We start from the raw sequence: 26,215 nt of genomic DNA, 5'->3' as shown, positions 1-26,215 counted from the left end.
GCCCTGTTCTAGGGATTCTGTCCATATTGGACTTTTCTGCATCTCACAGTTGAATATGTCCAATGCCAATTCTATGTGCTAATGCAGGATTTAGCCACACCCTATACACCTAATGTTCTCAGTTTTATTCAACATAACTATAACCAATTGACAACTTGTTTAAACAACTTATTTTATTTCTACATTAACATTACCACACTATAGTTGTTGGCATGTGCAGATATACTGAAATGTGAAAATGTTGGTATTGGACATAAAGGCTTTATAAAAGAGTTGGACATGGCTTAAACCTGCATTCTTTCTAGTGACCAGCAGGTGGCAACAAGCAGGTGCAAAAAGAAGTCAAAATAACCTAGGACTTCTCACTACGTCTCACTTGATACATTACTTTAATAAATCCCATTTCTTCAAATTGTCTAAATCACAAGTTTCAAGTCTTCTTGACGTTAATGGTGTTAATTTTGTGAATTACGGTAGATAATTACATTTTTAAATAAAGCAGGGTGTGCTTTAGGGCACGGCTACTATATATATATATATATATATATATATATATATATGATTTTTGCATGATTACTTTGGCGCTTTATTTTACCACCTTTCTGACATGATATCATGATATGGTTGGTACCTCAGATCTTCTCATTTTCTAGATAAGATATTCCTTTATTAGTACCACAACAGGGACATTTTCAGTGTCAGTTACAGCATCAAACGTTTAGAGCAAAAATAGAAAGGAGCAGCAATAAAATAACAATAGTAATAGTAATGGTAATATATATATATATATATATATATAAATTAGGAATAATATATACAATATAGACAGACTCTACAGTTGAAATTGCACCATTACACAGAGAAAAACATTTCTATTGCACAGTGGAATGAAAGTACACCAGATTAAAGTACTGAAGGTACTGATATTGCATATTGTGTACATGATAGTGCAGTTATTGACAGTATGTGGTCTACTGGGAGCAGTGCTGGTTGTGAAGTCTGACTGCTGCAGGCAGAAAGGACCTGTTATATCGCTCCTTCACACACTTTGGGTGAAGCAGTGTGTCGCTGAAGGAGCACTCCAGTGCTGTTAAAGTGTCCTGCAGGGGATGATATCAGTATCTTCTCTATAGCCTTAGAATCGAGCCTGTTACAGCCTCTGAAAGGAAAAACAAACTGTACTTGTTTTTTGTTTGCCTCGAATTATTGAAGCTAACTTTGTTAGCATTAACTTTGCTCACCGTAGTCACTAGCCAGATCCAGTCAGGTTGTCGGTATAGGTTGGCGTCATGGTGATGTAGCAGTAGGGCTGGGCGATATGGGCCAAAAGTCATATCCCGATATATTTAGGCTGAATATCGATATACGATATATATCCTGATATTTTTATCGCAAAGTGAGAGCAAATGTTCAGTCAAAGTCAAAGCCAAATATGACATGTCACAAATAATTTTATTGAAACCGTGAACATAAATACTGTATAACAACAGGAGTATCATTTTTTTTTAATCAAAGCTCCATAAAGGGCACATTTAAATTAAAAAAATATCTTAAATAAAAATAGCCTATGAAGTAAAATAGGCCAATCTTTTTCTGAAATAAATATATTGATATGAGAAAAGAATAACTAACATAACAAAAGAACTAAGTATGAAAAACACTAGTAAGGGCAGCATTTATATATAAAGAAATACATTTTTTTAACTATCTATATTTGCGATATGGTCTCATTCGATATCACATTTAAAAATATATCAAAATATTTTCTATATCGCCCAGCCATCAGCTCTGAGTCCCTCTCTACCAATTATGGTTATTTTTGGTTCAAAAACAAAATAAACACAAGAAGACAACAGCCAAATTGCCTAACTCAAGACCTCTGAACAATGTAGCTTATAAACAAATGGGTGATGTCATGGTGACTGGACAGTGTCCCAGAAGGGTCCAATATCATTATTCTTTTCTGGCTCATGATGATCACTTCCTGTTCAGGAAGCAGTCAGTGCTTTATTTAATAAGCTCCTCATAACTGTTTGTGTAACATATGTGTCCATGCTTTTAAATCTGAGCAGAGTATGAGTGTCTCTCTGTTTCTGAGTAGATAGTACAGTGTGTCATAAGGTACTGCAGCTTGTCATATAAATTATATATGACAGGTAATCAAGTCACCGCTTCAGCTAAGCTATCTTGATATTGGTGCATAATTCATGGTGTCCTACTTATGGCTTGTTTAGCAGTTGTCTCATCTCAGCTCTCAGCTCCACACTGCACACACACACACACACACACACACACACACACACACACACACAGGTATTTGAATGCGTATGTGCTTTCATAATTTCAGTGATGAAGATGAAGAGCTCCTGCTGCTCACTCTGTAGTTATCCTATCAAAATCAATCAATCAAATCAAATCCATAAGAGAGCATACATTTTTTCGTGATGACATCATTACATGGCTATGAGGGATTGTTGTTTGCATGATTCTCTTTAAATCAAAGGTTATAACCATAATAGCTTTAGCAATTATTATTTTTCAGCAGAAAGCTTAAACATCTGTCTTTCATATCATGTCTAAATTGCGTTATAGTGCTATAGTGTTTGGCTCAGGAGAGAAACAGGTTGGTAGAAATGTCAAAGAGATATTGAGATAAATAGCCAATATTATGGTTTATTCACATAACTTTTTAGTCTAGGTTGTACACATTTTAGGGATATGAAGCATTTGAAGATACTCCAAGAAATTATATCGCAAAAATACCAATGAAGGTGCTAGCCGAGGATTTCTACTGCAGAGTTCAAAGGGTTAAAGTGTTCTTAGTGTGTAATGCACAGTGGCCTCCCTGGAAGCTAGAAGAAAAACGTTAATGCTGTTTCAATCAGCCCTAAAGTCCCTAATGCATTTCTCTGAAAGGGAAGATCAGGTTCTACTACTTCACCACTATGTTGTGGTCTCCCCTTTGATGAAGCGCATTAGCTTTAGCCAGATCATATCATAGTGTTGAAGGTGCTATCGTCTTAATGTCTAGACCAGCGGGTGGATAAGCTCAGGGCACCGGCATATTGCTGACTTGACAAATTGACCGGGTGAATGAGCACTGTCTGTAGTGTAAAGCGCTTTGAGTGGTCGCAAAGACTAGGAAAGCGCTATATAAGTGGAGTCCATTTGCTGTTTACCTTTTAGCTGTTTGTATATGCACTGTGGAGCTTGGCTTATCCAATACAAGACATAGGAGGGCCACATTGTGCATTAGTACTTCCAGCTAAAACAGTGATCAAAATGACTTACTCTGCACTGTCACTGTTTATTATATCCTATCACTTGTTTGTATTATAGGGACAAAAGTAGAGGTAGACCGATATATCGGCCGGCCGATATTTGCGTTTTTTGCTTGTATCGGCATTGGTCGATACGTGCGTGCGTTCGCCGATCAATTATCCCATTTGACTGAGCCAACAGCAGGCAAGGCTCGATGCCACATCAAATATGTGGATCATCTGAGGCGCCACCACCTCCAGGCCTAGAACGACATACACATTGTTTGATATCCAACTGTTAATATGTTTTGTTTGTTTTGTTCATAAATGTTTCTTTTTTGTTTAAATTGAGACTTGTGTAACATTTGTTATCACTGTGTCATTTTTATCATGTAAATGGAGGGAGAAAAGGCAATATGACTGATGTCAAAATAATCGGTATCGGCATCGGCCTTAAAAAATCCATATCGGTGGACCACTAGACAACAGCATACTAAGTATTAATATCCACATCATAGACACTACCATTAACTATTCCTGTAGCACGTTGCCCACAAAATGGCAAAATCACATGGCTAAACGTTAAACATCACCTCAGTCAGTCTGTGACTTGCGGCAAGTCAGTTTAGAACCTGGTCTCACAGGAATCCGTGAAATAGCCACGGATTTGCTTAACTCAAAATCCGTGGAATAGCCACGGAATCACTCAAATTTCCGTGAAACTGACACGGATTTCGCTACAATGCAAGTTAATGACAGTCATATCCCGTGGCTATTCCATGGATATTTTTTCCTATTGGTTTGTTCCAAGTCACGTGACTTTCAAGGTCCCTGCGATCAGAACAAAAAACATGGCGGACAGTTCTCTCATTTTTAGTGAAAAAATCAATATTTTGACTTAGTTTCTGCATAAAAATGGATTTTGATCACATTTCTAGCGAGAAATATATATATTTTTTTCTAAATATTCACTCAGTGAATGTACATAATCACTTTGCATGTTGGAATAGCCACGGGATATGACTGTCATTAACTTGCATTGTAGCGAAATCCGTGTCAGTTTCACGGAAATTAGTGTTTCCGTGGCTATTCCATGGATTTTGAGTTAAGCGAATCCGTGGCTATTTCACAGATTCCTGTGAGACCAAGTTGCAGTTTAAAGGGAAGTTTAATAACACAACCATGGCAATGGTACACATAAAAATGGCCGTAATTCTGCCCCCTGTGCTATGTTGTTTTGTATAGGAATCTCCATTCTATTCCTCTTTTCAGTTTTTTTCTCTCTCATTTGAGGTCGTTTGCACAGAGGTTACTTGAAGGAGGTCATGGTGGATGTTTTGGTGTACAGTGTTCAGGACTCTGACCCCAGAGACTGCGCTCTGTGTCCAGCATGTTGTTTGAGTTGGTTTTCAGACAGGATTTCTCTGACTGTTGTTGCTATGCCAGTTTCCAGGCTTCTGGTTGGTTCACAATGTTGTCCTCGGCATATAAATAAGCCAAGGAGAAGTAGGTCAGGTTTCTCCTCCCTTCCCTCACTCCATCCCTCTCCTTCCTCCTAGTCTCTACACGTCTGTCTGCATCCCTCTCCTCCCTCCTCTACAGCTCCCCCTGATGTTGCAGAAGAGAAAGCTGCTTTGTGGATCCCTCTCATTAGACATAATGTGGTCTCTTTAGCTCCTGTTTCCCATGTGATGAAGCAGAATTCAGTCGCCAGTGCTGACTGTTTCTATCCACAGGGCTACATTAGGGGGATAACTGACACTGGCTTCTCATGCTAACATCAAGTCATGCTGGTTCAGGCATCCTGCTGAGAGCTGAGAGGGAATATGTTTATAGCTACCACTGACAACAGATGTGTTATGAGAATGATAGCTGTATTACGGTGGATACCAGTGCTGCCCTACAAAGCAAAAAGGCAGTAACTGCATTTTTGGTCAAAAATGAGTTATTATCATTTTCATGACTTTCAAGGCATCCTTTGTTATGTGACAAAACATCATATCTCAAATGTGTGTCGTTTTGGAGAAAAATGGTAGTCGTTTGTACAGTAACTAAACGGCTGGATTACAGGATAACTTTAAAGTCATTTTTCTCAGTTCTGCACTCTGCGTAGTTACTGCCATTTTGCTTTGCAGGGCAGAGTGGTGTAGTGGTAGTCGAGGTAGATGTGCTGCTAGCTAGATGGGAACAGGGTTCATACGGGTGCTTGAAATCCTTGAAAATGCTTAAATTTTAATCTTGTATTTTCAAGGTTTGAAAAGTGCTTTGATTTTGGATAAAGTGCTTGAAAATGCTTGAAATTCTTACTGTATTTCTCTTGCAATCTGACTATAGATAATCACATGTTCAATGAAAAAAATAATAAATTGAATATTGAGATTAGCAAACTGTATTTTTGGTTGTTAAAAGTGTAATACCATCGCTGTCTGTATGGTTGAGTGAAATTACACCTTTTAGCATGTAAGTACTCATCTAAAACATGCAACTTACAATGGTTGTAAGGTCCTGGAAAAGCTTGAAAATGGACCTTGAAAATCCTTGAAAAGTGCTTGAATTTGACCACTCAAAAAGTGTACGAACCCTGTGGGAAGGTTAACAAGGAGGAAGTGGGTATACTCTCCTATTCTATATTCCAATGGCTTTTTATCTTATAGGGGGATATACTGTAAACCTGCATCCCATGTACCAGTGTCTACCCTCCACTTCACGACTGGTGGACGCACACAAACGTTAGACTCCAGTAATGCTCAAGTCACATATTTACCTTTAGATGTGATAGTCTCAGTCCCATTAGTCTTTTTTCAGGTTGTTGGCAGTAAAATTTTGCCCATCTGGACCCAAACTCGGTTTAAAAAAATTAAAGAATCATTAAAATAACAAATTTGTTACAGGGTAGCTAAAATGTATCTGCATACACTGATCATTATGGGCTGTTCTTGGGGGACTGGCATGGAAATGAAGATGGAGGCAGACTGGGTTCATTACAGGAAAATGTTTACTGGAAGACTATTTGTAGACAGTGAATTTCACATGGGACAATGAATAGACATGCAATAGTGTGGTGGTTGTCTCCTGTTTAGAAAGTTCAACATATTGAGCATGGATTCATTTTACCTGTCTTGGACTTCTTATGTACTTATTTTTATTTTATTGTTTTTACTTTTATGTTTTATTATCATAAGATTGTGTTTCTTAATTCTGACCATTTTTTCTTTCTTTTTTTTTCTTAATTGGTTGTTAGTTTGGTCTTGTAAAAAATATAAAACTCAATAAAAGTTGAATCATAAAAAGCAAAAACAAATTCGAAGCATTGTGCACCCTTGGGTGAGGTATGTTCTTGCCCTTCTTTTGCCCTCTTGTCATCACCATGACACTAGTGAGTGGGAGAGAGACTTGTTTCCTTTTCATTTCATTGCTGGAAAACAGCTTTTACCTTTCCATCCCCAGCAGGGGTCCCAGCAGGGGTCACAGCCGGGAGTGCAATCAAATGCTTTTAACCACATAAAGCTACTGCCATTAGGTTTGGGGGGTGTTCAGCACTGTCAATGGGAGGCCATCACAGTTGTCATGTGAGACACAGGCCTGAATGGTTGTTGGATTTATGCTATTGTTTGAAAATGATTCAATGATTTGGCACAAAATGTGTTATAGTCATAGTAACCAGATGATGAATCTGAAAACACCATCATTAGGCTACCACTTTCCCATTCCTATCAGCCTCAGATGTACACTATGAGATGTACTGTATTTACTGCTGATCCCTACATGTGAATCATGTCTTTTCCCTGCAGATGATTTCCTGCCTGAAGTCAAACCTAGATCCTGATAATTAATCAGAAATGTGTAGAAAATAAGGCATCAAAATAAGATGCCTTAAATAAACATAGAAGAACCCTTATTCTCTTTACAATAATTCATAAAATATAAAATCATTAAGATCAGTGTACATGATGGAATAGTGTTATTAGAATGTGTGAGAGCCACCGAAATTTGGGCTTTTTATTGAAAAAAAAAATTCTCTGGGGGGTATGGGGGGTATAAAGATTCGAAAAATGTTGTTGAGGCGTTGTTGTGTTTAGCTTTTGGGGGGGGGGGGGGGGGGGGGGACGCATTATGGCATCATTCTTTTAAAAAAGACCATGTGTTTCACTTTTTTTTACACTTTACTTTGGTGAGGTTTTTAAAAACCTATTTATTCTCCTTGGCGTTCAGTCCCAGCTAGGCAAGAATCTTTGGCTTTCTTTTACTTTTTTGCCCTTTTATTTTTCTTTTTTATCTCTAACTCTGTTTTTGCATTGAGTTTTTATTACTATTTTATTGTTTTACTGTTTTTAGTACGTTATTGTTTTCATTGTTTTTATTTATAACTATTTGTGTATGATTTTATTCTATTTTAATAACTGTACAGCACTTTGGTCAACTGAGGTTTTTTTAAAATGTGCTCTATAAATAAATGAAAATGAATAAACTTTGAGGTAAATAATGTCTAAGATGGCATTAAAGAATAATATTTCGCATTTCAGAAAGTTTTAGTGGAAATGTTTTGGTGGTTTGAGGGACAGGACCACTGAGGCTATCTACTGACGCGGTGCTCTAAAGTTTGTATAGTTTGTGTTTAATACTAGTTGACAAATGTTGGCATGCTTACACGCTGCGCTATGATGGTGAAGATGGTAAATATTACCTGCCAAAATCAACATGTCATTGTAAGCATGGTAGCATGCTGTTGTGGGCATTTAGCACCGATCATCACTGTGGCAGGCTAGCAGATGCTAGCTTAGTCTAAATCGTATTATTCATTGAACTGGGCAGGATATGAAGTGAGAGGCTGCTGAGGGAATGAGATGCTAGGTGAGGGAGTGGGAGGGTAATGTAAACCTGCAGAGCAGACGAGGGAAGCTGGCTCAATCAATCACTTTTATTGTCACATGATATCGTACATGGTACAACTCCAGTCTATTTCAATCCCATCAGCTCCTTCAGATTGTATATCATTTACCATAAAGCACACACCTCCTCCTTTTTCTGTTCTCTACTCTCTGGTTTTCCATTATTTAGCCAAGTTCTATTGAAACATGTGGGCTGGGATTGGTGCTGGTGTGTTATTTCTCAACACTTGCCTCTGGGGCCCCTGTGGTGCAGATGGATGTAGTGATGGTCTTGATAGATTGTAATTGGTGGTCATCTTCGTCACTGGTGTTTACATTTGAAAACCTCGAAGTTGACAGGAGGAGAATTCACAAAGTGGTGAGTTGATCTCGACTTGCTGTCAAAAAGTCATTGTTCAATGTGACAAAAAGTGCAACTAATTATTGTAAAAAGGATGTAAAAGCATTCATTTTGCTTATCTGTGAGTGTAGTTGACAGAGAGTTGACTGGATAGTTCCTAGCCTTCTTAAATCAGGTGAGGAGATGGTTGGTGGGGAAAGGAGGGAAAGTCAGAGGGGAAATAGCAATGTAGGAGCCAATGAAATAGTGCATGTGACAGAGAGACAAATTTCAGATTTCCTTTTCAGGGGCCAGATCATTTTGGTAGTGTACAATATTTGGCTGTCTGGCTACTATTTGCTAGCCTGGGTATACCCATACTGACTTGCGCGCTCAAATTTCATTTCGAAGCTGCAGGCAGTCTGGCAACGACGGCCGTTTCTTAGCCCTGTTTTAGGGATCCAATCACAGAACGGGGAGGGACGGCAAGACGATGACGCGTACTATTGTAGACAGAAGCTTGTAGTTTTGTAGTTTTCTTACAGATCCAACATGGCTGCAGCAGACGCGAAACTCTCTTTAGCTGTAGACGGCGTTTTAAATAGTAAAAAGTTGATTTTAAAAGAAGAACAACATTTGACTTTACACTCCTGTTTCACCACCAAAAAGGCCTGGCTTCTGACAGGATTTGGAAAAAGCCTGATCTACCAACTAGTCCCGCTACCGCTCGCTGCTGTAACGCCGGTGATCTGGCTACGAGCCGGGGGACAGCGGAGCTCCCAGAGACCCCCAGCAGCTCATCTATTGACCATAAAATCAGTGGATGTGTGAGGCTGAATGACATGAGGGGGAATAAGACGTAAAAATAAATAATCTTGCAGAAAGCGAGAACTGGAGAAGCAAAACAGCAAGCAACACTCTCCCACAGACACACACACACACACAAACACCAACACTGCCGGTAGACTGTGAGCAGCCAGAGTCAGAACATGCTGCAGAAAAACATTGCAGAAGCAGAATTGAGCATTTTAGTCTCAAAGTAGCAATGGGCTAGTCTGGCTATGTAAACATCAATTTCTACATGCGTCATCTGGTATAACTGATACGATTGGCTAAGAGCTACCTACAGAGGCTTTTGATAGACATTCGTAGCGTCCAATAAACGGCTCCGGAGGATCGTAAACCACGCCTCCTCTACGGAGAAATGAAAGGCTGGTTTCCAGACTAATCTCATTTGTGATTAGTCTGGTGTTAGCCAGGCTAACTATTTGCTGGTAATGAGTGTGAAATCTGTGTAATTTTGACCATATACTATACCAGTTAATGATTAGTGTTGGAGCCCTCTTACCTTAGCACCCTGCTGCCTGTCTTGTCTGTAATTGGAAGCTGCATTCTCTTTTGTTGCTGTCATGGCCTGATTTCACTTCACAGATTGCTGCAAACATCATTGGTCAGTTTGTTCTGATGACTTTTCTTTGTCAGAGGTGAATCAGACAGAATTCATTTTCCAGCATATGAGGCCATTGGAGTTTCCAGGCACTCATACGATGTGTAAAGCCGTCTGCTGGGCTGAAGGGAAGGCTGTCAATCGATGAAAGCTTTTCCCATCTACTCATCCCTTTATTCCCAATCTGCAGGAAGCTGCGGGAGTCTGGACCTCCACAATCAGCGCTTGACAAACACATCTAGAAGCAGGATGCACTCCTCATCTGTGCTTGTTTCAGTCTGATGAGTGCCATAGTAAAGCTTGACAGTTTACTCCAAAGCACAATGACTGAATTATGTTATGTTGTGGCTGTTTATCTCGGCTGATGGACTGTTCACCTTGGTGCATGTCCTTAAAATGTGGTCTTTTTTTTTAGCAAGGTCTGGCTCTGGTGATGCTGGAATATTGCTGCACTACATGTGATGTCTAGTAGACAACTCTTGATATGAATATGTGGTAAATCCTGTAAATGTAATCCCAGAGTAGAGCAGACACTGGGATTACATTTACATCTCTTGCAGCCCTGAGCAGTGGGCAGATGTCCAGCTAGGTCAAGAACATCACTGACACAATCAGCTGCTCTGTCATATGGCCAGCGACATCAGTTTGATGTATTTAACTGTTCAACGGTTGAACCTTTTCTTGGGGTTTAAAATTGTACTGATGGTATATAATCTTTTTCTGTCTTGATTTGAGGTAATTACTGTGTGTTCTGGCATGGAAGAAGGATCGATTTTTTTGAGCATTTTGTCTATCTTCTTGTTAAGGCAGGAGCACATCAAGAAATCCTTTATAAATGATTATATTTTTGCTGAACTACGTATCTGTCTGTGTTATTAGTTGGAGGTACAGTCTGTTGAATGAAACACCGGCTGTGCCCCAGTAAATTAGAACCCCAGGTGCTTCCTTTTCTTAAATCTAGAGAACAGTGTCATTTGGTTGTCTGGACTTTAAACTAGCTTACCAACTGGGGAAATTTCAGCTTAAGTTTTAAGACACAGTTCAGCCTTTTAGGTAAAAATGAAAATAAATCTGTGATAATGCGACATTGTACAGCTTGGCTGTTTTAAAAGAGCTCATATAACTGTATTATTTTCTGTAAGAGGCAGTGTACAGTAAGTATAAATGTATCTAGAGTCATGCCATACAGCAACCAACATATAGTAGCAGTTATCAGTGTCTAGCATTAACAAGTTACCATTAACATGTTGGCTAGTTGGTGAGTTAACAAAAGCAACAAAAAGCAAATCATGGTTAACTAAGTTGACTGTTTTTTTGCCTACATAATCATCAATTCTACCTAATCATTTTTCTAAATATATAGATGAATACACTTCATTAGGTTCACCTGTTCACCTGCTTGTTAATGCAAATATCTAATCAGCCAATCACATAGCAGCAACTCACTGTAATTAGGTATTCATAAGTTCAAAGTGAGCCTCAGAATGAGGAAGAAAGGAGATTTAAGTTACTCTGAACGTGGCATGGTTGTTGGTGCCAGACGGGCTGGTCGGAAACAGATCACAAACTGCTGATCTACTGGAATTTTCACACACTGCCAGCTCTACAGTAAACAGTATTTACAGAGAATGGTCTGAACAAGAAAAAAGTATCCAGTGAGCCTTGTATATATATATTAGAGATAGACCGATATATCAGCCAGCTGATATATATCGGGGCGATATTTGCGTTTTTTATTTGTATCGGCATTGGCCGATACGTGCGTGCGTTCACCGATCAATTAGCCCATTTGACTGAGCCAACAGCAGGCAAGGCTCGGTGCAACATCTGCCATTCTCTGGTGAGCTGCTGCTGATACCAGAAAAAAGAAAAACATCAAATATGTGGATCATCTGAGGCGCCAACACCTCCAGGCCTAGAACAACATACACATTGTTTGCTATCTAACTGTTAATATGTTTTGTTTGTTTTGTTAATAAATGTTCCTTTTTTGTTTAAATTGAGACTTGTGTAACACTTGTCATCATTGTGTCATTTTTATCAAATAAATGGAGGGAGAAAAGGCAATATCGGCTTCAAGAATCGGCCCAAAAAAATCGGCAGCACATATTGGTTATGACTGATGTCAAAATAATCGGTGTCCGCATCGGCATTAAAAAACCGTATCGTCGACCACTAATATATATATATATATATATATGCCACTTTATTAGCTAGCAAGGTGTACCTAATAAAGTGGAACCTGGTGTGGTCGTCTGCTGCTGCAGTGTAGTGTGTGTTTTGAGGTTACATCTATTATTTCAAGGCGGATCCCAGTGGCTCCATTAGTTGTTCCTAGATTTTTAGCCTTGCTAATGTCATTGCTCCAGGGATGGCAGTGTTTTTTGGTTGGCTGCTTGGGTGGTCATTTGATTACTTTTTTCGTTAGATGGATTAGCAAGTATATTGAACAGATATTAAAGTTCAATAGACAATGGCTCCTGACTGATGATTTCTGTGATCTCAAAATGACCACCATTATCAGGCTACAATATGTCCTGTACCTTGGTTTAAAACTCCCCCCGGGGGGTTTCTACCCTGTCCAAAGCCTGATGGAGTGACAGGCATCCTCAGAGTTCTTTTTAGCTGTAAACACTGCTGATTACTTCCAAGTTGTGTGTGTGTGCAGGAAGAGGAACAGGACAAAAGCTTGTGATTAATTTATAAATGTACGCCTTAACCTCTATGTAGAGTTAGATTAGAAAGACTGGAGGAAGCCTTTGAAGTCTTACTGAAGCATTACCATGGCAACAGAGCACTGACTGGGACTCTTTGTTATTTACTCAGCATACACACCCTGTGAATGAATGCTAGTCTCCAGCGAGACACTATGGTGACAGATTTATTGATGTTCAGGGACACTGAACATCCTTTGGTACTAATATAGCAATGTGAGGGACAAGCTAAAAACTAAGCACAAAGGAAGAACCCATCAAAGAACACTCTAGAGAACATATTATGTAACAGAGTGTGAACCTCAGTAAGTCACTGTATACACCATATACAGTATATAAAAGATAGGGCTGGGGTACAAAAATAAAAAAAAAACTATAATGTTAAGATATGTATTTTCATGTCAGTGTAGCTTGTACAGTTTATTTAATGATGCAATCCACACAAATTCAACCATCATATAAAAGTAGCACCATCTTTGGAAGGCCTCCATATTAGATTTGAAAGATGTGTTTGTAAAAAGCTTAATTTTATAGCTCTCCAAATTCCTAATATTAAGTCCCTTGAAAGAACCATTTAATTTTGCGGTAATTACAGATAAAATAGTAAAAATAGTAAGTAAAGTAAGGGACAGCCCAGTCAGACCCACAGCATCTTAAAACACACCTGCCTCAGTGGGGTTATGGGCAGGGTCGGGCCTAAAAAACAAACATAACAGAAGAACTGTTTGGCCAAAGCTTCATTTAAAAGGTAACATCTTTCTGAAACTTTCTGAAAATGTGTCTGTTTAGTGTGTGGCTACAACACAAGCTAACCTAAAGTTATTTAGGTCTAACCCCTCACCCTAATCCAACCCCGAATAGGTGAATATAAATCAAACATGTGAGTTATATAAAATTTCACCCCCTTTCACGGTTGTCATGAAGGAGAAATAAGCAAATTCTGCTGTAAATGTGGGTATTTTAATGTCATTTGTGAGGATTGACTCCCTTTTAGAGCCAGCCTCAAGTGGCCACTTGTGGAATTGCACTTCCATATTGGCTTAATTTTTCAACCGCAGAGGTTACAGATTATGGATGTTTATACTACGTTGCCTAACCTACTCCTGTGGTCTTGTCATAATTACTAGGGCCACACGAGGGTGCCACCAAACAATAAACACATACTGTATATAGGAGGTAGGGTACACTGTAAAAAAAAATCTGTTTAATTTACGGTAAAATTCCGGCAGCTGCGGTTGCCAGAACTTCACCGTAAAAATTACAGTGAGCGTATGTAAATGTAAGTATCAGCAAAAGCTGTAATTTATACTGGATAATCCCATTACTTTTTGGATAATTGTTTCATCATGGTATTTCTCCATTAATTTGACATGAAAATGTTATAAATTAAATAAATATTATGTTATAAATATTTTTACAGCAAAACTGTGTGTTTTTATAGTTTATGACAGTAGAATTTAAAGTTTTATGCTATTCTTTGATTTACAGTAATTAAAAGTATCTACTACGGTGATGTACAATGTTTAAATTTACGACCTATTTCTAATGCAATTTGACAGTGTTTTACTGTAATTTCTACAAACATTTTTTACAGTGTAGGACCATACTACTTCAAATCATTGCTCCTCATATTGACTCACATTCATTAATTTATTATCTTTATATTGATATCTATCAAAATATTGCATGTGTTTTGGTAATTTAACAAATTAATAGTTTATATGAAATAACCACAAGTTTTGGTTTTGTATACTTCTGTGTGAATTAAATCATTGACAAGTATTCTCTTAGTTAATTAAGAACTTTGGTGAAAACTGAACATAACAGTTTCAGGTGGACTTGTAGAGAAAAACAACCCTGCTATGTTTACATTGACTATGTTTACATGCATGTATAGAAAATACAGAGCAATTAGATTAAGACAACAGTTTGATTTTACTATACTGGGGTATTTTGGTTAGCAGCACTCTTGGGTGTAGGCACACAGGAGTTGAACATTAAAGCTTAGTGAACAGATGAATGAAAATCTTGCACACTGCTTTCAGAAACAACAGCAATTTATTTATATGAATATTTGGGTTCCTAGTAGACCTTCTTTACACATTGTTCTCCTCCTGAGCTGTATGTACTGTTGTATTCTGGGTAGGGAAGCTTAAAGATGAGGAACTGAAGACAAGAACTGGGTGGTAATGTGAAGTAAAAGCAAAACCTCAATCTTCAAATGACATTCCCTTAAAATAGTTCCCATCAGAATTTCAAAAAGTTTGAGTTGTATGTGCTTAGTATTATCCATTTTGACCAAATAATTCTGTATCAAGATATCTCGCTATATACGTCCATCGCGATACAATTCCATGGAGAGAAAATAAATTATGATGTGGAATTTTAATTTTTTTTTTTAACTAGCCAGCTAAATGGGTTATAGGTAGGTCAGTGATATGACACACTAATTTCTACATGTATTGAATTTTTTACACTCAAAAAGGATGATTTATTTGACCTTTGACCCCAAAAATGTAGTTACTGCACTCTGGTTTTACATTGCTGTAAAAGGTTCTAATAGTAATGTTGTCGTCTTCTTTCAGCTTTTATATTTTGTTTTCAGTGAATAAACATTTTCAAATTGATTTTGTTAGAAGTGTATTTAAAAGTGTTTAACAACTCTATTCAAAGATTTGTGTATTTTAGACTTAATATTACAAAGTAATGTTATATTTTAGTCTTAATATAATTTTATCTCACTTATTTGCTTAATCACTATCCAAATATTAATTTCCCAAGCAAATAAACTTAGAATGTCTATTATTCTTGTCTCCACTATTCAACACAATGAAGAAATACAAGTCTACACTGTATCACAGTCAAAGCAGACCGTCTGCTTTGGTTTTATGTTTAAATTCATATATATATCCAAAGCAGACTGTGGTCAGTGAACTTACTGTGGTCTGCTTTGGTTTTGAGTTGGATTTTGTAGTTACTGCAATTTTTATATCATTATTTTTCTGAAATAAAGCAAAATTTAAATCTAAAATGTGGTTACAAGATAAAACAGACATCAAGGAGTTCATTTTTAGTTATAACTTAAATTCTACCAAAAATGTAGTTACTGCAGTTAGGCTTTGTAGGGCAGCGTGTTAATGTATGCCCATCATTCTTGTATTTGTCAGTCGTTACTAGAAATTAACCCTTGATGAAAAAATCAATAGTGATTATATCAGTAAGTGTGTAAGTTAAAGACTAACCTCCAGTGTGTCCTGTCCTGTGTGTGTCTTACAGAAAGCCTACTGTGGCCACTGTAGTGAAAGGATATGGGGGCTGGGCAGGCAGGGCTACAAGTGTATCAACTGCAAACTGCTGGTCCATAAGCGCTGTCACAGACTCATCCCTCAGACCTGCCAAAGGCTTATGGTGAGTATTTCATCATGTCCTGAGTAGTAAACAGTGCACTACCAGCCTGTCATATCTCACACCATCACAATCTCTCAGTCAAGCTTCCATGGGCTCCACATGAAGATTATATTCCCTCACCAGTAGGGGTATGTTACTCTCAGCGAACCTGGTCTCACAGGAATCCATGAAATAGCCACGGATTTGCTTAACTCAAAATCCGTGGAATGGCCATGGAATCACTCAAATTTCCGTGAAACTGACATGGATTTCGCTACAATGCAAGTTAATGACCCGTGGCTATTCGTGTTCCAAGTCACGTGACTTTCAAGGTTCCGGCGGTCAGAACAAAAACATGGCGGACAGTTCTCTCATTTTTAGTGAAAAAATCAATATTTGTTTCTGCATAAAAATGGATTTTGATCACATTTCTAGCGAGGAATATATGTTTTATTTTCTAAATATTCACTCAGTGAATGTACATAATCACTTTGTATGTTGGAATAGCCACGGGATATGACTGTCATTAACTTGCATTGTAGCAAAATCCGTGTCAGTTTCACAGAAATTTGAGTGATTCCGGCTATTCCACGGATTTTGAGTTAAGCAAATCCGTGGCTATTTCATGGATTCCTGTGAGACCATGTTGTCTCAGCTCACGAGACGAGACACGATATTGGGTTCACGAGAACGAGACGAGACGAGATTTTAAGAAAACTACAATGATAAAATATATGACTGGACCAACAGACTTTTATTTAACCAAGTTGCACATGCATTTTGAAATGTTTTATTATAACTCTTTACATGCATGATGTAGGCATGAGCTTTTAATAAAGTTCTTCTTCCACAAAGTGAAACTAAAACTAAAATGTATGAAAGTTAAAATTAGATTGAAAAAAATAAAATCCCCCAGAGGGATTAATGAGACACCGGAGGTGGCGTTTGGTAGTCGCTTAGCAACAGTTTCGACCGTGATCCGTGATCACATAAACACGGGAGACGCAACTGTGGCCGCCGTCGCTAACTGCACAACATCAGCAGCTGATCAAAACAAAGCAGCATGGGCGTTCCCAGTGGCACACCTGGTAGAGCGCATACCACAGAGGCCCAGTCCTCGTAAGCGGGCGGCCCGGGTTTGAATCCGGCTCGGAGCCCTTTCCCGCATGTCTTCCCCTCTGTCTCCCCCTTTCACTCTCAATCTCTCCTGTCAAATAAAGCTAAAAAATGCCCAAAAAAATATCTTAAAAAAAAAAACAAAGCAGCATGGCTAATTATCATAAACATAGCATCTTTAATTAACTTTAGCGATCTTTAATTAACCGGCATCACTAACTATGAACAGTGTCCAGTGCTTGTTGTAAACAGACAGAGATCGCTAAGTGAACACCTCCAGCAGCAGCAGCACATACACACTGCACTGCTACAGAGCTAACTGTTAGCCTGTTAGCAATTTGCAGACTCTGGCTCTGCAGCTGTAAGAGACTGCTGCAGGAGGACTGTGCCTCTTCCATTCGTTCTTACTCTTCTTAAGGAGCCTCTGCGACCTCATTCTGGCTGCTTGCTGCTTCCCCTCCTCCTCCTCCTCTTCTTTTCCTTTTACTGCCCACACAGGTCACAAATAGAAGTTTGATAACTCACAAATATCGTCGACTTTAATCTCGCGAGATCTCGTCACACCCCTTCTCACCAGTACAGTTTTATGTGATAATAGCACAGATTAAACACATCTTGTATACTTATACTGCACATGCTAATGATCAGTAAAGGACACTCTGTGCTTTACTGCAAACAAGTCTTTAAATTTAAAGCATAATTCTGGGAAATTTTAATGTGGGTGTAAAGATTGGACAATATGGCCAAAATCTTCTATATTTATGGACAAGGGCAGAAAACACAGAACTGTTGGAGTGTTTACTATCCAAGCAATCCCAGAGAGAGGGATATATGCAGAGTAGGTGGGACCTATGGTTATTTTGAAACTCATCATCAAGACTAACAAAGAAACAGCTGTTAACTCAGTGGTCCAATGTCTGTGAGCACCAACTACTGTCACACCTAGAGATCAATGAAATACTACAACCATGCTACAGCAAGGGTGACTCAGCACGACAGGTCAGCAGGGGATACCACCATCAGCCCCACCATCCGAGATTGGGTACCAAGAAAAAAACCTGGAACCCCTGACTAGAGACTTCTGAGGCTAAATTGTAAAGTACAGAACAGCGGTTCCCAAACTTTTTTAGCCACGCACCCCCTTCTATGTCCCAACCAGGTTGTCAGACCCCCAATCCCCCACACCTTCAAAAACAACAAAATGCAATAATCTTTTTTATAGCCGTATTAAAGGGGGCATGTTTAATCATGCTCAAATGACCAGAACACACATATAATAAAATAATCACGAACACAACAATGCGCTCTCGCATTTGAATTCATCTGTAACACAGTTTCAATATAATGCAACAAAGTTTTGCGCAAGTTTCCACTTTTCAGAGCAAAGAGGATGATGACAGGCTCAGGATCAGAGGCAGAAAGCACATAAGTTGGGAAAATGTTATAATATTTTTTACCGCGTTTAATAACAATTACAGCAAGTTTAAATGAGCATGGAGGGTACACAACCCGTCATCATAACACAGGTTGGAAAAATGGAAGAAGATAACTTCTTCTACGCTTCATTTTAAGATGAAGTGCATTTTGAATAGCCTGCATTTAATAATTAATCAATATTACAGTTTTTGATTTTACATTTTACTCAGGAAATGTTTATTTACACGTCTTTGTGTGGGGGGAAAGAATGTAATTGTGTAATTATCAGACTGCCATTACATTTTTCATCTCGCGCACCCCCTAGCAGCTCACGGACCCCCAGGGGTACACACACCACACTTTGGGAATCCCTGCTTTAGAAGATCTGCTTGAAGATGTGAATGCTGCACTACCCACGATCTTGACTGTGACCATCACAGAGAACAACAGGCTGATTTACAGTACAGCAACAGTAGTCCTAGAGATGCTTAAGTACAAGATAGAAGCAGTTCAAAAGGCACAAAACCCTCCATGGAAGAGACAGGGCAGCTTAGAAAAAGGTTAGCCAGCTAGCTGAGTTGCAGAAAGCCAACACGATGAAGAAAAGGGCACCCAGCAAATACAACAAGCTGTCTATACTCATGTACGCACTCAAGACTGCCATTCAAAGGTTAACAGCTCTGGCCACTCGACTGAAGAGATGCTCTAAAGAATGAGTGTACTCTCAATGGCAGGTAAGTAATACCAGGTCAGACCCACCAAGAGCTGAGACGGAAGAATGCTGGAAGAACAAATGGGAGGAAAAAAAAGCATCAAATAGTGGACCTGAGAGCTGACCACAGAAATCTCCCAGAACAGGAACCAATAACCATCTCAATGGCAGACATTAAAGAAAGAGTGACAGAGATGAAAGGCTGGACAGCACCGGGCCCCAACATGATCCACACAAACCGTCTAAAGAAACTAACCACATTTCATGAAAGCCTAGCAGCACAGATGAACCAGCTGCTAAGGGATGGAACCAGAATGGTTAACCTAGGACAGGACAGGCCAAATAATGAAGGACCCCCAGAGGGGAACCATCCCATGCACATATCGGTCAATAAGCTGTCTCTGCACAGCATGGAAGATCCTGTCAGGCATAATACGATGAGTATGCACATGAGTCAATACATGAGCAGCACAGAAAGGAATTGGCAGTAACACCAGAGGAGCCAAACACCAGCTACTGGTCAACAGAGCACTCAATCAAGACTGTAAGAAGAGAAAAAACAACCTGTGCACCGCCTGGATAGACAACAGCAGCGGTTCCCAAACTTTTTTAGCCGTGCACCCCCTTCTATGTCCCAACAGGGTTGACGCACCCCCAATCCCCCACACCTTCAAAAACACCAAAATGCAATAAGCTTTTTTATAGCCATATTAAAGGCAGCATGTTTAATCATGCTCAAATGACCAGAACACACATATAATAAGATAATCACAATCACAACAATGCGCTCTCGCATTTGAATTCATCTGTAACACAGTTTGAATATAATTCAACAAAGTTATGCGCAAGCTTCCACTTTTAAGAGCAAAGAGGATGATGACAGGCTCAGGATCAGAGGCAGAAAGCAGATCAGTTGGGAAAATGTTACAATATTTTGAGCCACGTTTAATAAAAATTGCAGCAAGTTTAAATGAGCGTGGAGCTAAACAACCCCGTAATCATAACACAGGTTGGAAAAATGGATGAAGATAAATTAAGTGCATTTTGAATAGCCTGCATTTATTTATTAATATTACAGTTTTTGATTTTACATTTTACAAAGGAAATGTTTATTTACACGTCTTTATTGTGTGTGGGGAAAAAAAATGTAATTGTGTAATTATCAGACCGCCATTAAATTTTTCATCTCACGCACCCCCTAGCGGCAGCTCACGGACCCCCAGGGGTACACACACCACACTTTGGGAATCCCTGGACTACAGGAAAGCATGTGACTCACTGTCACACACATGGATACTGGAATGCCTAGAACAGTTTTACATCAACAAGACACTAAGACAAGTACTAAATGGGACTGTGGAAGACAATCCTGGAGAGTAGATTGGATACTAATTCTAAAATGGGGTAACAATCAGCCACCTGCTCTACATGGATGACATCAAGCTGTATGCCAGGAATGAGTGAGAAATCACTGATCCACACCACCAGGATGTACAGCAACGACATAGGCATGTCATTCAGAATAGACAAGTGTGGTCAGATGGTATCAAAAGGAAAGATGATCACAACCAAAGGGGTGGAGCTACCAGAGGGCAGCATAAGAATGGACCTGCCCTTATATAGCGCTTTTCTAGTCGCTTTGCGACCACTCAAAGCGCTTTACACTACAGACTGTGCTCATTCACCCGTTCACACACATTCATACTGGTGGCAGAGGCTACCCTAAACGGTCCCACCTGCCACCATTGGAAATTCATTCACACACCGATAAACGCAGCATCGGGAGCAATTTGTGGTTCAGTATCTTGCTCAAGGATACTTCGACATGTAGGCTGCCATGGTCAGGGATCAAACCACCAACCCTTCAGTTGGGGGGCAACCCGCTCTACCAGCTGAGCCACAGCTGCCCGAGAAGGTTCAGGACAGCTGCAAATACCATGCGATCCCACAGGCAAAATGCAATCATGAGGAGGCTGCAAGGAAGTCAGCCACAGCTTAATACCTGCACAGGGTCCAGCAAGAGAGCAGGGCTAAGGTCTGGTGGGACTTTTGGATTCCAAATTGACAAACAGTTACTGGCTAACCAACCAGACATAGTGGTGGTGGACAAACAGCAGAAGAGGGCTATAACAGTAGCTGTGGTGATACCAGCTGACAGCAACAACCTGAAGAAGGAACACAAAACTATTGAGAAGTACCAAGGGTTGAAGGAACAGCTGGAAGTGATGTGGAAGGTCAAAACTGATGAGACCCACGTGGTAATAGGAGCACTGGGGACTTTGACCCCCAAACTGGGGGAGTGGCTGCAACAGTTTCCAGTATCAACATCTGAAGCCTCAGTCACAACTAAGATACTGAGCAGAATCCTCAAACTTCTGGGCCTGAGCTTGAAGAAGACATTACCACTCAACCTGTCCTATAGTAGAAAGCTTGTTTTCATAAGTAGAGATAGAATCACCGCTCTGATCTTACTTTTTAAATGTCAGGCTGACTGTTTGAAAACATCTCCATGAAAGAAAATAGATTTATGTCACTTTCTGTGCACATGAGTTACATTTAATGTCCATGCTTTACTGTGTGTTGCTCATTTTACTTTTGGAATATGTCCAAAGTGTTTTTGTGAGAAGAGTAATAGCACTTTTTTTCAAATTAATTATTAATTATATGATCATTTGATTTTACCCCAAACTTTTCCTCAATGCCCCCTGTGATCCCCATCATTCATTTTAATGAATGAATATCTAAGAAATATTCAATGATGCTGTAGTAGCACAGACATAATCATGAAAGATCACTAAATAAATGCATTTAAAGCACAACTCACAGATAAATATATTTTTCTACACTCACTTTTTTTATTCCTGCAATTCTTTTTCATGTTTTTTCCTTCCTTTCTGACATATGACATCAAGTTTAGTGACAGAAAACCAATATTTTGCACTCATCAATTCATTTGACCACAAGGCAAGCATCTGACCAAACTCCAAGACTTACAGATTCAGCCCCTGGAGACCAAAATCCTGACTAAAATCAATGTAGCTGGTGCTGGGCTAACTGTTCCCTGTAGCAGTGTACTCCCCCTCTTGATCACAGCGTTAAGCTGATATCCTCAGTGCCAGACGAGTGACTCAGAGGTTTGATAAGATGATAAGATGAAATGATTAGATGCCTTTTCTGGTGAAACCCTGGTGTTGTCATTAGAGTCTTGGAGCAGCAGCATGTCTGTTCATCGCTCTAAAAACAGACTTTTCCTTGTAAACATGATTCATCACACACTCTCCCAGGAGTGTAAAACTATGAGTGGATATTTCAATGGATATTTCGGGGAATATGTCAGGGGATATTTAGGTGGAGTTTTCAATTTCATCCTTCAGGATCCAGTCATGCCATCACAGGAGCCCCCTTCAGATGCCAAGAGTGAAGAAGTGGACCTTCCACCAGATGACACAGAGGACACAGATGGAAGTAAGGCCTTCGTCTTTTTTAAACAAGTAGAATTCTGCCGTGTTACTGCATCCAGTTTTTTTCATGTCAAAAATATATAATGCTCAATATTAGCCTCACTTCTTCAGACTTGAAAACATACAGTAGATACACAGATACAACTCTGAATCTAGTTCAGAGGAAATGGTTCATGTAGTTATCAAGGTTATTATAGTTAACGAAAACTAACGAAATAACGAAAACTAGAGTTGAACAAACATTTTCGTTAACGGAAATATAGATAGAAGTATAGAGAGATATATATAAATATAGAGAGAGTTTGTAAAAAAATAACTAACTGAAACTGTATTATGTGGTTACAAAACTTACTAAAACTAACTAAAATTAAAGTGAAAATGTCCTTAGTTTTCGTCTTTGTCAACTTTTTTCATACTTAAACCTTTTTGGTTGATATGAAATCTATTTCATCTATACGGTTTTATGACTTAATAATCTTATTGGGGCTGAGATGGATCAGACTAAGGAAAACATTTAAACATTTATTATGACTTTTTTGAATCTGGCACCCAACAAATACACCATTACAAAACAACTAAAACTAATAAAAACTAAACTAAAACTAAGCATTTTCCCAAAAATAAAAACTAATTAAAACTAGCAAACTCACTCTAAAAACTCATTAAAACTAACTGAATTTGTAAACAAAAAATCACAACAAAACTAAAACTAATTAAAAATCCAATTATTATTGTTTTATACCCTTTTGTAGAAAAGATTTTGTGAGTTTGAGCTACATTCATTTGAAGGACACTTGACAGTACTTGTATAAATGATTTGTGTATGTAGACAAGTCTCATTTGAAGGTCTTTATCCTTATATTTTGACATCAATATGCCAGAACAGAGCTGAGTCTGACAATAGACGAGAAGTTTTCCAACTTTACACAGTTGGGGGTGGCGGGTTACTATTGCTGTCCAGAAACAATACTCCATATTCACTCTAAGCAGGTTTTTAGTATGGTGTGTGTTCACACTGGAAAAATGAGTGAAGTACATTACACAGAGCAAAGCACTTGGTTTTTGAGTGTGCTTTTAATAACCATGATGCTCTAACAAAGCAGTGCACAGTGAAATAAAGGAGCTGGACCAAAACTAAGTCATTGTGGCCGGTGGTAAAGATACATTTTTAAAAAAGCTGTTTGAAAAATCACTATTGCATTTTTTGGGAAAACATTTTGTTGTCTGTTTGTTAAGTTTAATTATCTGTGGCATACACTTATGTCACCATTTGATAAAGAACCAACATCAACACCTGCATAAAATAGTTAAGGATGTTAATTTCTTGTATACTAACTGCAAAAACAGTGTGGTATAAAGATTACATAGAGCAACCATAGAATTTAACAGAAGCAGGGCATTTTACTCTGAAAATCCAGTGTAACAATAGGTGGCTATTATATCACAAGTTTCATCAGGTTACTTTAGCGATTCTCTGGAAAATTAAATTAAATGTGCGCGGCCTTCTATGATACGATTTCCATTCGATTCAAATCAGAGTCATATACATTCATATCCACTCACAAAAAGCACCTGATTTGACAACTGGGTTTTAAGCTCTCTTAGGTATTTAAATTCAAAGCAATCTATTATTTTAAATGGCAGTATATGAAAGTGGAATTTCAAAATAAAGGCATATCTGAAAAATGATCATATGTATTGCTATTTTCACTTTGCATTGATATTGGATGATACTGCAAACACGGTAACAAATATCTTGTTTTTTTGTTACTTCTTAAGAAAGTTTACAAGAAACATCAGATTCATGAAGGTGTTGATCACACCCTTGATCCTTATATGTTGAATCCCATTCTCCTCAGAAGTTGATAACAGGTTCCAGTTGAACTTAATCAGCAGATAAACGACGCGTCAATCTCCAAAAAACAATATGAGACTGCAGTGCCATGTGCACAATCACACAGGGAAATTGAAAAGAAGGAGAGAGAAAATAAACTTCAGCAGTTTGGAAGTGGAAATACTTCTGCAGGGAGTACTAGTAGTAGTAGTGCTTCTTTAATTTAAAAGACCATAAAAATATTGAAAATATTTCTTTAATAAATTCTGGAGACCTGTCCAGGTTGAACCCGCCTCTCACACAATGTCAGCTGGGATCAGTTACAGCCCCCCCTGAGTTTGAATAATAATAATAATAAGTTTAATATAGCACCTTTTAAACACAGCAGTTTACAAATCGCTTTGATAGAGAACAGTTAATTATACAGAGAATGATGCCTTAAGGCTAAAAACATTTCTTAAATCAAAGGAAAAACAATAAAAGACTAAAAGAGCATGAACAACCACAAGACATTCTCAGATACACAGAAAATAAAAGATAAAAGCAGTAAAAAAAAATAGGAAAAAGTGAAGAAGTAAAAATGAGTGAATAAGCGGTTAAAGATATTGAATTAATTCATATTATACCCGTATAATACTTGTAAATACTATAAGTGTATAATTTAATAAATGCACATTTTGATTTTGCACAAGCATGTCACCACTCAAATGTATATAAGTGTGCTCTTTCGTGTGCATAGATTTTGTTCTTACCTAAGATCAAATATCTAATAAGAAAACTGGTGAAAGTCAGAGTCTTCATAAAACCTGCATAAGTGTGTAGTCAGCAGAAATGTCTTCATCAGGATGGTGGGTGAATGAGGCCCTGAGCTTTGTAAAGTTAGCCTGGGGCTAGGCTGGCTAGCCTTTTCAGCCTGATAGTAGGTCAGTCTTTATTTTTGAGAGACTTGCATTAGACAGATCTATGAGCAAAATGAAGTCTGGCCTAATATACAGAACACTCAATAATGTCTTTGTGAAACTTGGCCCTGAGTGGGTGGGGGCTGTGGAGCCTTGGATTGATCTACAAAGGGGTGAACATTTTCCCTTAGTGTTACAAATGAAGACGCTTGAATATTACATAAACTATACAGAACATACACATGATGTAATCCTGAGACAACTGAATAATGGAAAGGCTACTTTGTTTCAAGGACTGACTTTAGACCCTGGTAGCTTCACTTCACATTCATTTTCATCACTTATGTAACTCTGTAACTCTTAACTGTTATCTAACCACAGCCCTGCTCACTGATGGGATCCCATAGGACCGAGATGTAAATCCTATTAAAGGGAGACTGTGGACAGTCTGTTTGGGGTCCCTGATATCAGGTGTTCTGTGGATTGACAGAGTTTGGTTTTCCCTTTGGATAGCTGGACTTAATACTGTGTACTCTACCGCCCTCTACTGGCCATAAAAGAACAACACGTTAAAGCAGTCAGTCAGTCATCAGCACACACTGAAAAAATTCAGAGTGACATTTACTTAAAAAAAGCTACGTTTTTCCACACAGAATGTATTTGCAAGCTCAGAGTGTTTCTAAGTAATATTTATTTAATAGAACCACTTTTTTTATAATGAAAATACACAAGTAAATTGCAGATTCACTGATGTCCCTCAA

General features: G+C 38.6%; 1 protein-coding gene across 2 annotated transcripts in view; it reads left to right on the top strand.

The window, feature by feature from the left end:
• prkcz (protein kinase C, zeta) overlaps positions 1-26,215 on the top strand; it is a 175,155-nt gene that overhangs the window by 81,572 nt on the left and 67,368 nt on the right. For both annotated transcript variants that reach the window (XM_059333243.1, XM_059333244.1), the window contains 2 exons: positions 15,906-16,037; positions 22,635-22,725. In XM_059333243.1, coding sequence (XP_059189226.1) covers positions 15,906-16,037; positions 22,635-22,725 — 223 coding nt within the window. The remainder of the gene's footprint in view (positions 1-15,905; positions 16,038-22,634; positions 22,726-26,215) is intronic.

The sequence above is a fragment of the Centropristis striata genome, chromosome 5 (genome assembly GCF_030273125.1).
Source record: "Centropristis striata isolate RG_2023a ecotype Rhode Island chromosome 5, C.striata_1.0, whole genome shotgun sequence".
NCBI lineage: Eukaryota > Metazoa > Chordata > Actinopteri > Perciformes > Serranidae > Centropristis > Centropristis striata.
This window is presented reverse-complemented; position numbering and strand designations above follow the sequence as displayed.